Consider the following 18,018-nt stretch of genomic DNA (forward strand, 5'->3'; position numbering starts at 1 on the left):
TCTATTATTAGATATTTATATTATAATGATCTATATTATATTTATTTCATTTCTCAAAATCAAAACAGATCTCAAAGTTTGGTTATATACGTAAGCCTAAATCTCTCTCAGCTGGATAAAAACTTGTACCTGAAATGTACTGCCTCTTAAGGAAACCATTACTATATTACCATAACGCAACCTCTGTTCAGCAAGTGTGATCAGTTTATTATCATGTCACATCCAATAACCAAAGCCATTTATCTGAGTGTGTCTCTGCCTCCCACAACTGGAGCAATCTTACTTTTGAATTAGCATTTAAATGTTCATCTTACATATAGATGTATAATGTCTGCTGAAAAGAATAGTCTGAAAAATGCTAATCTGAAAGTCAGCATGATGCTGACAAATGCTTCTGTTCTGTAATTAGTTTAGTAGCTATTATAGGTGAGCAACAAGTTGCGGTGATCCAGAAAGGATGCTCAGCTTTCCTGGGTATTGGAAGATATTTACATATAATAAGATCAACTGTATATGACCTGCCACAGATGCTTTAGGTCAGTGTTCACGCAATGTTAGAAATGGAGGAAATGTTCCTCTGAAACCAGCTGAGCTAGGATGACTGTGCTCAAAGCATCACAATATCCAACAGTAATTTAGCTCCAGCTTATAGCCTTTGTATCTAAAGAATGACTCAAACATTTAGAAGAATAAACAAACAAAATAGTGCAGGAGACTTCAAACATGGACAAGGCTTGAGGTTCTGACCAACTTAATGCTAATTCTTAGACCCTAGGTCACTGGGGACTATTCCTTGATACTGGGGGCTTGATTCTTTCCAGGTGCTATCAGACACTTTTAGTTGAGCTCATTTTCTGAAAGCACCAGAGAAAGCTTTTCAACAACTAAACTTCACCCAGCTTGTTGAAAGGCATCTAAGAGTGAACTGAGCTGTTACACCCAGTTTGGGTAATAGAAAGATGCAGAGACACAACATCCCAGGAGGAAATATTTGGTTCCATACTATGTGCTCCTGCATGAAAGCAATTCATTTCATATAAGAGTTTTAAGATTCTCTTTAATTAATGGCTTTCAGAACAGGAAAAGACCTTCTTTAGCCAGCACAGCAGCACAGTCAAGAGGCAAACTGAAGCAGGTGGTGGGTTTGGGAGAGGAAAGAGAGAGCAGATGTTAGCTTGAAAATTTGGAATGCTCTTCAAGTCCCATAGCAGAAGCCCAGTTTCCATCAATGCATATTGTGGGAGCAATTAGCTGGGATCACCCAGGCCTAGGACTTGCCAGAATCAAATTTCCCATTCATACAATATACTTTTGTAAAGCTGAGTGCTTGTTTAAAACACTTCTGAAAATCATCCAGTCTTCATATTTTTCCTTAAAATATACATCTTCCTTCTGCTTTGTAGGTTTGGGGAAACTGAACTCTTAGAACATGGTTCTGAAGCTTTAGGAGGGTGGAAATTGGGAATGTATCATGTTTCATCAATATTTATCTACTTCACTTTTCCAAGTTAAACAGAAATTGATTTTTGAGGTTTTGATCTAATTCTGACTGAAAGCCACAAAACTTCTTATTTTAAAATGCTGGTTTCACCCCTTCGTGTAAATCACAGTGAAGGAAGAGCCTCAGTCTGGTAAGGTAACAACTTTGGTCCCTGTTGAAGTCTTCAGAAGGTCAGGGTCATTACCAGCACAAGGATGCACTGTGCTCTATGGGCAGTTCCTTTGGGGCCATCTGTACATTCATAGTATCATAGAATAGTTTGGGTTGGAAAGGACCTTAAGATCATCAACTTCCAACCCCCCTGCCATGGGCAGGGACATCTCCCACTAAAGCATGTCACCCAAGGCTCTGTCCAACCTGGCCATGCCCATCACTTTAAAACAAATGCCTTACCTGATGTAATACAGGTTTTGCAACTAACCCTCTCCATATTGAAGTATGTGAGAAAATGCAAATCAAGCCATAAACTGCTAAAATTCTAGGGATTGCCCTGGTCCCATTGAAATCCATCTGTTATTTTTTATTTTTCAGGAGACATCAAGGAACCACAATTTAGATGTGAAGATGTATTCACCAAGAACCCAAAGCAGCAGCTTACCTTTTTGACCTCATATTTAATAGCAAGTTTAATCCTGCTCAGACTTGGTCGGTGGTGCTCGGGGTACAAATGTATGTTCACATCTCCATTCAGAATAGCCTCTACTTCTTCAGTGTCTCTGCACAGGTCCAGCACTCCCACAACAAAGTCCTTGCATTGCATAGATAGCTTCCTATAGTCATTCTAAGGGAAAATAGAGAAAAATAAGCTATTTAATTGTCAACTCAAACAGAAAAAGCAAGAGGGAGGAACCGTGATTTTTCTGTAAAAAATCCCTAGATGGGATAAAAAGAAAGCACTTCATTCCACCCAGGATGTAGCTAGGTTTTCACATACAGAAACTGCTTCAGACTCCATTAATAATGTTCCTACTAGCAGCATAGTTTACATTAAAATAGAGGATGCTTTACAGAACAAGTAAATCATTTATGGGCAAATACTGATATTAAGCAAATGCTCGATCTCTCCCCTCTGTGTGGTGTATCCTCTAGAAATGTGAAAACATGGCCAAAAGCTCTGATAAATTTTAGAACTTATATTCTTTGCTAGTAATTCTTTCTTTAGTAACCTTCTAGCAGTTTCAGACTTGTATAAGAAGCTGTATAAGATACAGATGTGTTCAAATGATTTATCTAACTGCAATAGAAATTTCAGTTTCAAATTTATTACCTAATAATTTGGTTAAAGAGTACTAAAAGAGCATCCAGAGGATCATTTCTGTCATAACACTTCTCCAGTAAATGGGGCTTCAGAAACTCAACATGATTTCGTACGAAATCATTTCACCTCACAAACCCAAATTACACTTATGGGAAAAGAAACAGTATGTGGCTGGCTTGATAGGGAGGTAGAAGAGCAATTTCAGTGTCTTAAATTAAATTGTGATTGATCTTCACATGGTGACACTTAAGAAATGAGGAAAATGCAACTGTCTGGGTAAAGGCAGCAAATTAGAAAACAATTAAGGCTATCATTAATATCCTAACAAAATGGTGATATTAAAGACTTGAGGTAACAAATAGAAATAATAAGCATAAGACAGGCTCTTACTGACTTGAGAGATCTTTTTAAATTAGGTTTGATAAGTTAATTAAATTCAGCAGCTTATCTAATTAAGGCAGCAGCCAAAAAAAAGAAAGTAGTTAAACCTGGCTTGGATGGAATGATGAAAGTAACCCAGTTTTTACACCTAGATGTTCTAAATTATTAATTCCAACAGTTACACCTAGCAATATATTAGTCTTCCTTGTTAGGCAAAGATCTCAAAGCAGTGTGCAAACATTTGATAGTTAGGTAGAACAACAGTGTCTAAGATACGATGTTATTACAGGTAAAGTCTTCGGACAGTTTTTCTCCTTCAGAACTGAGATGCTCTTGCTAATGAATATTTAAATAAGTTGGCTTAATGACTTTGTCATAGGTTTGAGGTGCCTTCTAATGTGTGTGTGTGTGTGTCCTTGCTTTGCTTGCTGTGCTATCCTATATGCTGAAGGCTACAAATAGCTGTTTCCTAATCACAGGGAACCAGAAACACCTTCAGGGCTCGGATTAAATCATTCTCCCAGGAACTGGAAGAGCTAGGGAATAGCCTGCATTTTAGTAGTGAGACTTTCTACATGGTGGAACTTGTGTGTTTACATCCTCTTGTCTATCAAAAAGATTGAAATCTGGGTTTCCCTTTTCCTCCTTGAGTGCTGTAATCAGACCACAGGTTTATACATGGGGATCAGCAAGAGCTTCACCTCTTTCTTAAAAGCAGACATCAGAATGAGCAGATGTTAACCTCTGGTAGAGGAGGCGTATGCCCCATTGCAGAAAGTGGGGCACCAAGCCTTCTATAAATGTGCCAATTTAATACACTAAGATTTAAGGTGTCCTCAAGGTTCACATAGATAATGACCGCACATTTGCATCGAAACCTAGATGGAGATAGGGTTTGCAGAGTGAATGTTATAAAATACAGGGTTAAGTCAGGTCTGAAATGTAAATGAAAGACAAATAGCACATTATGGATTCAAAGCACTCCTCTCTTACCGATTCCATGCTTTAATCTTCACCATACCAAGATGAATTTCAATAAATAGAAAGCTTATTCATTCACTGAGAGAATAGATGCCCAAACAAAAATATCAGCCTGGAAGTAACTACAGGCATTGTAAAGGACAGCAAATACAGATAAAACTGAAAATAGACGCAGGCTGGGAATGAAATGCCTACCTGCCACAGGTGATGGAGACACTTAATAAACCCAGCTAGTTTATAAATACAAGGGTGAGAACTCTGCTAAGTTTTAACACCATTCTCCATGCACTGTTCACAATGTTCACAAGCTTCTCTTTTAGCCAGCACGTTTTAAGTCATTTCCATCACCATTTTGACATCATCTGAGCAACTTGTATGCATTAGCTCAGATTATTTTTCCTCTTTCAATCCTTAAGGAAAATTTAGCTAGCAACTAGGAGAGCGCTTCTAAGGCAACTGTAAATGGCAGGCTCCCAGCTGGCAAACTCCATCAAGACCCAACTTTTTGCACATCTCCAAGCCTCATGTTTTCACAGGTTTTGTATATTTGCAGAGACTATGAATGATGCTTTTGTTCTAAATTGTTTCTTCAATGTTTAAACAGACAACAGCAGTAAGAAACTTGACCCAATATACAGACTCTCTAAACTGAACTAAACTAAAGCCTTCCAACCAATCTGCAGCTAGGCAGGACAGCAGCTTACTGCTCTCAGACGACTGCTCACATGTTAAGACAAGCCTCGATGATCAAGGAGCCTGCTGTGCCTTCTAACGATTCCTCTTACAAAGGCATTTGTCATCTTTGTTCTGGCTTCCTTAATGCTCGTAGTCAGCACAGAAAACCCTGTTCAGTCTGAGGGTGAGAACACAGCTGCTCTATGAGTCTCTTGATGTCGGTGTCTGTCCCTTTGCAAGCACCGGTTATTGGCTGTGCCTTTAAGAAGCAGGAGACTGACAGCCGAGCTGCTCCTGACCCCGGTGTGCATAGCGCAGCTTTGATGACCCGAGCAGAAATGACCCAACACTGAGTTGCAATTCGTGATACACTGTAAAAAACTCAAGGAAGCCAAGAGGATTTCCAAGCATGCAAAATGTATCAGTGTATGTGCCAGTGCTGCGTAAACTGCCCCTGTTTCACACATCTGGAAGCACCTGAGATGTTGCACTCCCTGCACAAAGGAGCGCTCTGAGAGTGGAGAGGCTCGCTTTTGTGGCTGCAGCCCCATGGCAAGGGGGAGGCATCAGGAGGAAGAGGTGAAGGAGAACCAGGACACGTTTCCCTACAGCAAGGTTCTGAAGATCAGAGTCCCGAGGACTCCTGGTGGCTGTCGAGAGACAGAGGGACAGGCACCCGCTGGGTCTTGGGGTGCAAAGGGACAGCCCCCACTTCACAGGGGTTCAACCCCTGAACCAGGCACTTCATGGCCTTCCTGGTCTAAATGTTTCTGAGGGGAGCCATCTTGGTTGGAAGCCTGAGCTTCCTCTCTCCCATCACTGCAAGAAACTCAAACTGGAGACCCAAACCCCAGCTCAGTCTTCTCTGCAGCATCACAAACCCAGACATAGGCAATGACAACAACCCAAACCTTCCCAAGTACTCTAATTAGCTACTGCATTGTAGAAGTCTCAGGCTTATGTTTCCTAGAACAGATGGATCTTTACAGTAATGAAAGCCACAAATCATGCATGAGGGATGCTGGGGCCTCATCCTGACAAGCTGAATGCTGCCAAGCCTGAGGGAGGAAGATGAAGGACACAACTAAGTACACAAGAGAGCCAGTCTGTTTCAAATGGAACACATGGAAGAGTATTTTACCTCCTATAGAGACAGTGAGCATACAAGGATCAGGATAATGCTCGAGAATGTTACAATATCGGTTTTTAAAAACTAGAACATAATAAAAGGATTCCAAATAAGCCATTTCCTGCTTCTTCTAGCACTGTTGTGCATGTGGAGTTAAAAATGTCTAATTTTGCTGTTTTGAAAAGGCTGATGGTACTTGTCATTCACTGCAATTTCTCTGAGTACCCTATTATTATCTGTTGATTATGTTCTAAATGAACTCTGTCATGTCTCCACATCTGTTCAGAACCACCCAGATTTCTTCAGAAAAGAGCTGTTTCAGGTCAGAGGGATGCAGTCGGAGTAAAAATGTTAAGTGAAATGAGAAAAAGTAAGAGCAGCAGCCTGTCTTGGCTAGTTCATTTAAAAAGCAATCACGGTCAAGGATTGAAAAGGAACTTCATCCATGGGAACCTACATCTCAAATGCCAGCATTGCAGGTGGCAGGTGGGTTTCGGATGGCACAAATCTGGCCTCGATGCTGCAACATACAGTAAGCAGGTCTGAGCTTTGCTGACCCCCTCAGTGCAGATGAGCTTTCACCAAAAACTGGAGTGAGGCCAATGGTTCAGACACTAAAAGGATCAAACAACCTTCTATGCAATTAAAAGCTATCTTCCTAGTCCCAAATACAGGAACACACTTGGGTTTGTGTTTAAGTCCTTCTGTTGCTTGCGAGCATTTTTCAGTGCACTGAAGCAATCTTTCAGGCTCCAGGAATCTCAAAGTGGGATGAGCTTGTCAATCAACCTGCAGGTTTTCTGGTTATAATCACTGTAGACCAATCACTGCACAGCTGCTACTGGAAATGGGGCCACAGACCAACAGGATAGCACATGACACACAAATACAGCATGACAAATACAAGTGCGCTGCTCGTGAAAATCACGCCATATGTCACCATTTAGGACATTTTGTCAAATTCACTCTAATAATTGCTTCCCAATAACATGTAAAGAGCAGGGAGGGAACCACAACCCATCAACAGATATTCCAGCTAGAGACAAAGCCAAGATTCACAGGTTTTACTGCTATCCTCTATGCAACTAGTTGTTCTATGTTCTAACATTACTGCTATCCTCTGTACTAGTTGTTCTATGTTCTAATATTACTGCTATCCTCTATACAACTGATAGTTCTATGTTCTAGTGTTACTGCTATCCTCTATACGACTAATTGTTCTATGTTCTAATATTATTGCTATCCTCTATGCAACTAACACATTATATCTGTAGCTTATACTAAAGCTTCAGGGTCAGACTTCTGACCAGTGAAAACAGTGTCATCAATAAGTTTCTCTTTGGATAAATAACCATGTACCCGGCTCAGGATGATTTAATCTGCAAACCCTTTGCTAGGGATAAAAACCCCAAAGCAATCCAAAAAACCTCATGCTGCTTAACAGCACACAGGAGGGTTTTTGTCAAATAAAAGGAGGAAAAGAGGAGTAGATACAAGATGATGGCTATACATTAAAGCTACTGTTTCTCAAGGGCTCTGCCCATGGTATATTGTCTCATAAATCTGCTTCACTGGAATTTGAAGGTTTAAACACACAAATCCAGGACATCTGGAACTAAGGCATGTGAATGTCCAGTATCTGTAACTGGGACTATCATGGCACCAGAAAGCCTCTGTGTCCTCTCAGTGCATTCACAGATTAACTGCATGGCACAGATCTGCTGGATCCAGCCTCCTGTCTATGAGTGATGCAGGAGCTGTGTTCTTGGCAGTAAAACTCGCATTTCTGGACTGCATTCAATTTGCTGTGCAAATGAAAGCCGTGGGCACTTTGCACAGAGCCTCCCTTCATGTTTTCTTGAAGTTGTTTGTTCTTTGTATTTAATCTACATCACACATGCACATCTATCATAGAGAGAAATACTGCATTGTGGGGTTAGCATTTTGGGAAGCAGCAGCAGGAAAAAAGAAAAGGAGAATGTCTTAAACATGAACAAAAAGCTCCCCCACATAAAAATGCTCCTAGGAAGAAGACAAAGGTGAGAGGAAGGAGGGGGCACAAAGCCGGTAATGTTACATGCTAAATTTGAAACTACATTTTTAAATAAACCATCAGACCAAATATTCCAAATGCTTATAAACATTTACTAATTGGATCGCTCATGAAATATGCACAAGACAGTTTAGAAGCTGTTGGGCAAATTTCCTCCTGGGTATTTACACTGTCTGTGACTGGCCATATGTTTAGGAATGAAAAAAAGCACAAGGCCTGTGGGAAGGAAAGCGCTGAGAGGAGATGCTAAAGAAGGGCCCTGCACTGATCCTGCTGATGTAACCACATTATCTTCAGAAGAGCACAGAGAAACCCTTCCAAAGAGCTCTGTTAACTGTGCACGTAACTGCTGACACATCTGAATGCAGCTGAGCTCGTTTCTATTGTTTCCAGACTCAATGCCTACATGCACTAACGATGCCAAGGGCTGTACAGTTAATTTTTCAGGAAGCACAACATCACGTTGGTTTGTGTTCTTTTGCTTCTTAAGTGGCAGCACATCAGTGATTTTTTGGAGCTTTGGGTGTACTGTGTCATACTCAATGGGCATGTGTCTGAAAAACTGAGGCCAAGTGCTCATTTAAAGCATTTCACTGCTCATATGCAGGTTGCTAAGTGTGTCTGGAGGTAGCGACAGATTCCACTGGTTCATTTCTCCAGTGATCCAGACCTTGACTTCTTCACCTCAATATAATAAGCAATCTGTTCAAATACAGGAGACTGACATTTGAAATGCACATTTTGTTGTTTTCCAAGCTATTTGGACCTTTCTAAATGGAGCCAAGATAAACGTGGCAACTGTTTGCTCCCTGAAGCCTGTCAGGCTGCAGCATAGTGGAGCAGAGGGGCAGTGCCTCCAGGCAAAGAGTGATTTTAAACCCTGTGACAGAGCATCAGGGGACACCAAGAGATGTGTCCAATAGAAGAACCCAAGGACAAAACAGACAGTGCCGTCTGTGTCGACGTTATTTTTGGCTGAAGAAGTCCAGGAAACAACAGTATGTTCTGCTGTGTGGACTGAGGAGTGAAAACTTTGTGGTTTCCAATGAGCCATGGAAATAACATCCCTTGCATCATTACAAGGATTTCAATGGCAATTGCACTGACTGATCTACCATAAGAGATGGTTTTGATGCCTCTTTCTTCTCCCCAGTAGGTTAGGCTTTTTAGCTGCAACTCATCTTTTCCTATGCACTGCAGTAACTGATTTCTGGGAGCATATCCCTTCGACAAGGGGATAGAGCAATAAGAAGTCAATTAAACCACTGACTTCAGATTCCACTTTATATCTATTGACTGGTAGATACATCAAATCCTTAAAGAAGTCAAAATGGTGTTAATAATTCCTGACGTGGTTAGCAAATCCCTTGAAATTCATTACTGTGCTTTTACATCATCCCTCACAGGTCCAGGCATACATGTAACCTTTAACCATAACATTCCAAGGAATGGCAATGGGCAAAAGCAGCAGAAAAGATATGTTTGTACCTCAATATTTTGTTGCTACTCTTTTGTGCTCTACCTGTTATGTATCTATCAACTCTACCAAACATCGCTTCTGGGAAATAGTCTGATTTTGTGATAAATACAGCTTTTGTGAGATCCAAACCAACTTACACATTTTGCAAGCATTTCCATCCATTAAAGCATTGGAAATTGCAAACTATTTGACTTTGATACCCCCTTGAAACAATTCTTTAAAATATCAATCTTTTGGGTTTTTTTTTCTTTTTTAATCTAAACTTAGTGAATGGATTATTTGGGGCAGTAAAGCCAGAAATCCACACACACAGTCCTAGCAGAGAGTCAAGGACTGAGACTGAACATAATTCTTCACTCTTCAAAATTTTAGGTTCCTTTGCATAAGAAGTTTCAGATTCAGCCACTCTCAACCTTTTTTATTACTGTTTCTATGAACTCTTCCTACACTGAAATTCTTTGATCATTTGACTTAGTCAAAGTTCTCACCCTGAATAAAGTACAATCCTTTTTAATAACTAACAAGTTGCCACAAGAACACTTCCATCTCCCCTGCCCCTTTCCCACAACATTACCTTCTTCCTGACAAGTACCATTACCAAGCATCTCGATAACACATGTGTGTGCTACTGAGGTGCAGAAACACCAGTGTAGAACTAACGCCCTGTTCCATGTCTCTGAAGATATGTAAATCTGGTCAGAAAAGAAAGTGTGTTGGTTGACAAGAATTTTTTCAGATCTCTGGTATTTAAAATCCCCAGGTTTCATAGTAGCTTTTCAGCATAAGATGGCATTTGATGCTGGATGTGTTTCTCTTTCAGATCATCTCAGCTGGCTTTCAAACCCATGTCACAAATAAGCCACATGCTTTTAATTCCTTAACTAATTAAAATGTAGGGGGTTTACCTTCTTGAAGATTTTCTCAAGCTCATTTAAATGTTTATACTGAAACACCTGCTTTCAGAAGATAAAATATTAGGTCCCTGGATGTCGCATAAACAGGACAGGCTGTACAAAGGTATTAGCTAAATGCTTTGGCATGTAAAATGCAGGGAATACACATGCTCAGGGAAGGAGAGGGTCTGTCTCCCTGTATCCTGTCAACAGCTTCTCTTTGTTAAATACAAACTACACGTTGTACTCTGCTAGTTCTCTTGGTGAAGAAGAGCTTAGGATCTGTTACTGTCAGCAGTGAAATTAAGCTCGCGATGATGCAGTGCAAGATTCCAGATCCCTCTCCATGATGTTCAAACCTTTGCTTGTTCCTTGTGTGGAAACATGACACTGAGAAACGGCTTTTCTTATTAGTAAGGATACAAATGCCCCTAGCATTAGAGGAATCTTTACCTCAACCTTACTTTTATTGTCAGGCAGAAAGAATTCCTCTTTTCCCCCTACAGCATTTCACAAGGACAGGAGTCCAATGCAGGTTTGGAGTTAACATCTTTCTCTTGCCTTTTATTCTGTTTTCAGCAGAGCAGTGACCCGCAGGATAATGGGCAGCAAATCTGCAGCTCTGATGTGATAGATGTATTAAAGCACAAAAGTTATAGCTTCTCATTTCACATACCATCCACACTTTTTCTCTCTGGCATTTTCCCATGTTTATTACATTCCTGTTCTGTCTGTTAAAAGCTTCACTGGGGAAGATCCACATTTCCTATACAATTTGAGACTGAACAGACAGTTTCCTTGAACTGGATGCATTAGCTGCTCTCCTTCAATTGAGTGGCTCTTGTCAGCTCAGCCACTTGAAACCCCTGTTTTCTGAAAACCAGATGGGAATATCAGGGAGAAAATAGTGGTTTTAAACTTAAAAAAATTATTTTCTTAACACAGCTATGATTATCCTCTAAGTTGAGCTGAATTTGGCACTTTCAGCTTTCTTAAGAAACATACTTAGGTACATACTTAGGTATGTACCTTAGGAAACATACTTAGGTATGTTTCTTAAGGTTCAAAGGTGCTGAGTCCCATCTCTCATGACAGTTTCGGCTACAAATTGCACCTGTGTATCAGGAGAAAAACTCCTACATCCAGCCTGCAAGTGAATGCTGCCTTAACTGAGAGCCATGGGACAACTCACCTCAATAACTAAAATAACCATATGTTTTCCAGATCTCAAACAGGCAACTACCACAGTTGTCAACATCCAGCAAAAACAGCTCCTTGGAAAATTAGTCACAAGCATCGGAGTGGATCAATTTCTGGTCCCTAAGGCACCTAAGCAGCAACTGAACAATGCAGACAAATGTGAACCCAGCTGTAGAGTCCTGGCATAGACCACTCTTGACCATATGGACATCATCCTTTCTCTAAGAAGAGCAGGCTTAGAAGTGATATTGCGGCACTTTCTTAAGCAGAAATATGAATATAAAGAGTACATGATTACATTTCTCTGTTCTGAAATGAGGCCAGATCCTGGGGCTTGAATAGTGACAAAGAGATGACACACTTGGCAGTAAGCAATTTCCATGATGCACTAGTGTAAAGTTTCCTACAACAAATTATATTACAGGAAATTGCCATTTTTGATCATGCAAATACCCCAAAAACATAGAGACTAAGGTACCTAGCACCATTCTGTGGCAATGCGAGCTTGTTTGTATACCATCCCTGTTTATCCACAATTCAGCGGGTAGTCTGCCTAGAAACAGTGAGGATGAGTTCACTGTAATTATCTGCAATAACAACATTTAGCAATGAGGGATAAACTGAATCACTTCCCATCTGCATTCTCTTTAATGTTAGACTTGAGATCCCCAGAATGTTACTTCATTTACATTCATTAATATTATATTAATTCCCTACGGTGCCTTGGATAAATGTACCTGACTCCATTCTCCCATCTGCTGATCTAGTAACATTATTCTATTCAGAGCAATAGTCTTAATTATGCTCATTTGTAGTTCCAGTAGATATCCTTGTTCAACATGAATAATGAGCAGCAGTCTTTGGAAACCAGTCATCCTGCTCATAATAAAACCACCTTGCTCCTAACTATTCCCTAAAAAACAATACTCAATGCTTGGGCATTTGGCATTACTAATTAAACACAAAGCTTACCTATTGTATTGGACTGATAGTATAGTACTGATAGCATCATTTTCCATCTGTTTACTTCACCAGTAGTTTGACTTTGTCTTTCTGAAAAGAGTCATCATCTTTAGTGCACTAGAGTATATCCCCTCTTGGTACCATTCATTGCTGAGCAGGGGAGAGAGGGTGATTGTATTACTATGTAATTTTACATCAGTAAGTGCTCTGGGAAAACCCTAAGATGTATGGTGAGTATGCTAGTAAGGGCAAGCTCAAAGTCATACAAGCTCTGAACTCATTGCAAACAATCCAGTGACTAGGATGGTAAAAGTATGAGAGAAGCAACCCTGGAATTAAACTAATCTTCCAGAGAGAACAGTTGGCATACTAGGAAGGAAAGTGCCAACATGTCTTTCCTTTCAAAGCAGCCAGCTGCAGGTGTCAGGAGCCCTCTCTTCACTACCATCGAGTAGGTGCACCAGCTTGAACACCAGGACTCATTCTGTCATGTGCTCTCAGTGAACGAGGAAGGAGAACACTGTCACTGGCACTGTTAACTAAACACAGGCAACAGGCCAAATCATTCCCCCTATTTATCACACTGCTACAAGCAGCTGGCAGCAAAGCTGGCAGAGAAACGTGAGTTGCTCCTCTCTGGTGGGCTGTGACTGAGCACAGTCCCAGTGGCTCGGCTCTCCTGAAGCATCCTCCATCTGCCTACATGAACAGAAAGCCCTGCAGCACCTAGGCTGGGCAGTCGGCAGAGCAGTGAGAGGTGGCACAGCAGAGTTTGTCTCCCCTTTCTTCCTTAGAGATTGGAGAAACAAAGGCAAACTTCTGTGGGATAACCGAGAAAGGTTGCGATAGAGCATAAATCCTACCCACTGATACAACTGCTGATTGGTTAGGTGGCTGTGAGGGAGCTCTTAATCCAATATGCAATCCATTATGTTTAGTGTGAGGTGTCCCTGCCCTTGGCAGGGGGTATGGAATTAGATGATCCTAAGGTCCTTTCCAACCCTAACTATTCTATGATTCTGTTCTATGATTCTGATTCCCCATTTCTATAGAGAAGAATCCATGCGCAGTGGTCAGCCTTGGAGCAGACCCACTGGTTAGTCCACCAGCTTCACTGACTATGTACCTATCAAAGGGTAAGGATGAAATCATGGCTTCAACAAATCCAAAGATGATATCATGGTCAAATAAGCAGTGATTTTGCCACCTATTGGGGTTTTCTCCCATGTTGAAGCTGTTACAAAATGTGAAAGGAATAACATTGTGGTAGGATGATGATTTTATGTTGAATTAAATTTTGAAAGTAGTTCAAAGCTGTTTGTTGCCTGAGGTGGGTTTGTGACAGTCATTGTATCTGTTAGATTCATCCTTCTGAGCATCTGTACTCAAAAAGCTGTGGTAGAGTTGTGCTTGCACACAAAAGACTAACACAAGGCAAGCAAATCATTTTCATTCCTAAAACTAGGCATTTCTAAACCCAAACAATTTTCTTAACTCCTTCTCTCTGATGAGCTGAAAGAGGGTAACATTTCACTTTCCCTAAAATTGCTCCCAAAAGCCAGTTAAATGCCACTTAAATCTTCACACCAGTTACCTGCTGCTTTTTACTCAGCTCTATGTGGTGTATATGACTTCACAACGCACATGGGCACCATATTAATTTAATTTAACCTTTTTTTAGTTGCTTTTGCATGACAGCAACTCTAAGTCAAAATAACCCTGAATTTAACCCACAAATCTCCTCCACACACAACAGATTATCTCAAAATGACAGTTATATTTTTCCTTGTACTTAGTCAAGACTTTTTACATTTCTGATTAACACATCACAAGCTTTATTATGCTTTACCCTGTCCACAAAATACCCACAGACTACCTGTATCTGTGGTAAATTACTCCCCTTGTATTCAATATCAAAGGTTCAGGTTGAAAAGGAATGAAAAGATCTCTCAGCTCTAAACCTCTACCTTCTAAATATATTCAATATGCTCCAAGGGGCTGTATGTAAGATATCACACACAAATATATTTCCTGAAAATAATGGCTCACTAAACGTAGCTGCCAGGAGGCCTTGGGAATTCAGAATGCTTTATAAAATTCACCTTTATATAACAGAGAGATAATGTATAAATTCCTCATCCTACCCAGGGTTTAATAACTACATGGAAAATCTGGGCTTAATATAATCACTAAACCAGGCTACAAAAGGAAGCAAGATAAAATTCACCAGCCATTTATGCAGGGAGAAAGCACTAAAAGGCACAGTGCAGCCCATTTACTGCAGCATTGAACCTTCTGATTCCAAAATTTAGTGCCAGTTGTTTCTGGCAAGGGAGAAACAGACACATTAATATTGCTGGATTTCCCCTCTTTTGCTACAGATTCCTCCCAGGATTATTTATGTGTAAGGGAGTTCACTCTGCTCTTACCAATTCCTGCCCTTCAGGTCCCTTAAATATATGTCCATTAATAGGGATTTTTCAACTTGACAGAAACACAAACTTGATGGAGGATAGGCTGCTTATTTCTAAGGAAACATTGAAATCCCAGGAGCAAAATGACCTTAAAGCAACTGAAATACATTCATTTCCAACTGGTTCCAGATTTTGCGCTTATCTTTCTAACAGCCTAAAATGTCTCATTGTTTGTCTTAAAACTTATTTACCTGAAAATGCTTCTGAAATGCTTGACAGGGGTGAGGCAGCTGCTGTGTTGCTTCTGTATGTGAACCATTCCCATTGCTCTCTCCCTCCCATTCAACTTGTGAATCCCCCTGTTGTCTTCCTCTAATTATTATAAGGGGATTCCATGTTAATTTACGTTTTCATTGTCGTGTCTGTTGCTCACTTAAACTAGAACCCTTCTGGAGTATTAGGGATGCCAAGTGCAATTCAACTGGAAAGAATAAGCTATAAGGGCTGCAGTTGCAATGCTGTTCATCCTCAACTAAGGACTAGAAATTACTCCCCAAGGTAATAAACGTCGCACTCCTAGCATGCAAACTGGCATTGCTAGAAGTCTCACTGGCTGTAGCATCATGGGGTTAAAAAAGGAAAGTATGCCAGCAGTTCTCTCTGAAAGATTCAAGTGTTTCCAGGTTTGCTTCTGTTTTACATCTTCAAACGCCAAAAGTTTCCTCTAAACAATTTTTTGAGGGGAGAAAACCCTTAAGGCATTGATTAAAATATTACATTTTCTTACACTGATGCATTATCTCTGATTTGATCAAAGGCAATGCGTTGTGTCAGAGAGTGTTGGAAGAATCTTTTTTCCCCTCCACTCCAAAACAGAAGATACAGGTTGGTTCCTATGGGAAAGCAAAGAGAACACTTTCCTGCAGAGAGTATTTTGTCAGCTTTTAAAGAGGTTTTCCTTGTCTGTTTTGACCAAGGTTAGCTGGAAGATTTCAACAATGTCACTCAATCATCCATAAAGTAGGTTAAATGACCTTGGAGGCAATGGCCAACTTTATGTGCCTGCTCGGTGGCTAGTGCTGGTACCAGAGTTACAACTTTCCTGCATGGTAAGTCTTATTTTTGCCTGGTAGATGGCAGAGTTATACCTTCACTATGAATCACAGCATCTACTACTCTGCTTTACTGTGAACAGACACAGACAGATGCTAACATACCTTCACAGCTACTAATACATTTTTTCAAGACAGCTCCAGGCATCGCAGCTTTGGCATCGGTTCTAAACCACTCTGAAAAGCTTTGGAGATTTTCTTCTCCTGCAACATTTGAAACCCATTTTGCTTGGGCAATGTGCCAGGCAGAAAATGATTTAATCACAGAACATAGAAAGAGCACTTACAATAACAGCCCTCAAAATACAGAAGATATTTCTTAACTTATAAATATTTAAGGAGAACAATACAAGAGTCACAAATTTGGTGGGGTTTTTTTAAGGTCGGAAGGGTTCTCCACATCCATTTTCACACTCTCTTCTACACATCCATGCAAAACATAGCTGCAATTAATTAATTTAGCTCTTGAGACAAAATCAATGTAGCATCTATTAACAGTGAATTCATCTCTGAAAAAGAACAGCACAGAGAACGAGATCTTCATGCCCAGAGCGAGTCCCATTCAGTGAGCCAAACACAGATGTCACTACAAGGCTTAAATACATTCTCCTTCTCCCAGGCTACTTCCATGATAATTTTTAATTTCCTCTCTTATTTTCATACCTAATTTGTTTCAACAATAAGTTCAAATTTTAATAACGGGAAATTGTTTTCCTGCTTTAGAGGTACTTGATTCTTTCCTGTATTATGAGGTGGGTAATTGGTTGTACCAGCTTATGCATTTGCTTTGCACAAGTGAAAATTGAAAACAAGAATCATAGCTTCTAAATGCACGTGTTGGCAAAGCAGAAAATTGGATTTTAGGTGAGAGGAGGTTAAAAAAACAAAAAGGAATAAAATGTTCTTTTTTAAGGCTAAAACCCACCAAATCACATCCCTAACTCCATGTCTAAAAAAACCATTAAAGACTGACTTGGAAAAGTTCATATCCAAAAACTTGATAGACTTTAGATTACCAGCATCTCTTTTGAAATAGCAGGTTTCATCACTTCTACAGAAGTTACAGCAGTGTAAATGCATTTAGCAATGTGTACATTTTGTCCTTCTTCAGGTATCATGTATATTCAAGTAAAAGAAAAATAAACCAAATGTGAGTCACCCTTTTGACTTTGCCTATGAAGATGGCTTCAAAGGCAGCAGGGATCTATCTCCCTTAGAGAAGCCGAGGGTACTGAAGGAGCATGGAACCAACAGCAGATGCAGAGAACAAGCTAATTAGAACATCAGCTTTAATACAGAAAGGGTTTGAAAGGGATGTTCTGGCCCAGCCACATCAAAGTCCAGTGCCCTCAGGTATTAATTTGAGATAAAGCCAAATAACCCAGTGGCCTGCTCTCTCAATTCCAGATTTAGCAGTGAGAGTCAGAAGAGGTAGCAGAGGAGAAGGATGCAATTGGAAGAGATGGTTTTAATCCCTAAGGAGCTGCTTTTTGGAGTGATTGTCAGAAAACCCACACAAGGAGGAACAGCAGCTGTGCACAGGACCTGGTGTGAGAGACAATCACCTGGAAGTAGTGAACATTCATAGATTCAAAAGTATTTACAATAGTGATGCTTAATTTTCAGAACAGGAACTGTGTAAGATTGATGATACTTGTGCAGGAGAAAATAAAAACAGTAGTAAAAGGGGGTGAATGTATTCTGCCCACTGGCTGGCTTCTCTTCCTAAAACCCAGCAAGGTGAAACAGCAATAGAAAAATGGAAGATGTACAAGTAAAAAGACATCTCTTAAAAAAAACGCATGTCTCCTGTGGAAACAAAAAAGACAAAAAGAAAAAAGAAACAACCCAGAAATTTTGGAAAATTAGATGAAAACCTAAAAAAAAAAAAGCCAGATAAAAACATGAAAGATTCAAAGAGCATCTTGATGAAATAATAAATAGGAATCATAAAAGGTGTTCCCACACATATCAGAAG

At 40.2% G+C, this 18,018-nt stretch overlaps 1 protein-coding gene across 1 annotated transcript in view; it reads right to left on the reverse strand.

Moving 5' to 3' along the window:
• Nucleotides 1-18,018, reverse strand: part of TRPC7 (transient receptor potential cation channel subfamily C member 7) — a 66,273-nt gene that overhangs the window by 42,110 nt on the left and 6,145 nt on the right. Inside the window, exon 2 of the mRNA XM_005147245.4 lies at nucleotides 2,100-2,282. Coding sequence (XP_005147302.1) covers nucleotides 2,100-2,282 — 183 coding nt within the window. The remainder of the gene's footprint in view (nucleotides 1-2,099; nucleotides 2,283-18,018) is intronic.

This window comes from Melopsittacus undulatus, chromosome 10, assembly GCF_012275295.1.
Source record: "Melopsittacus undulatus isolate bMelUnd1 chromosome 10, bMelUnd1.mat.Z, whole genome shotgun sequence".
Classification (NCBI taxonomy): Eukaryota; Metazoa; Chordata; class Aves; order Psittaciformes; family Psittaculidae; genus Melopsittacus; species Melopsittacus undulatus.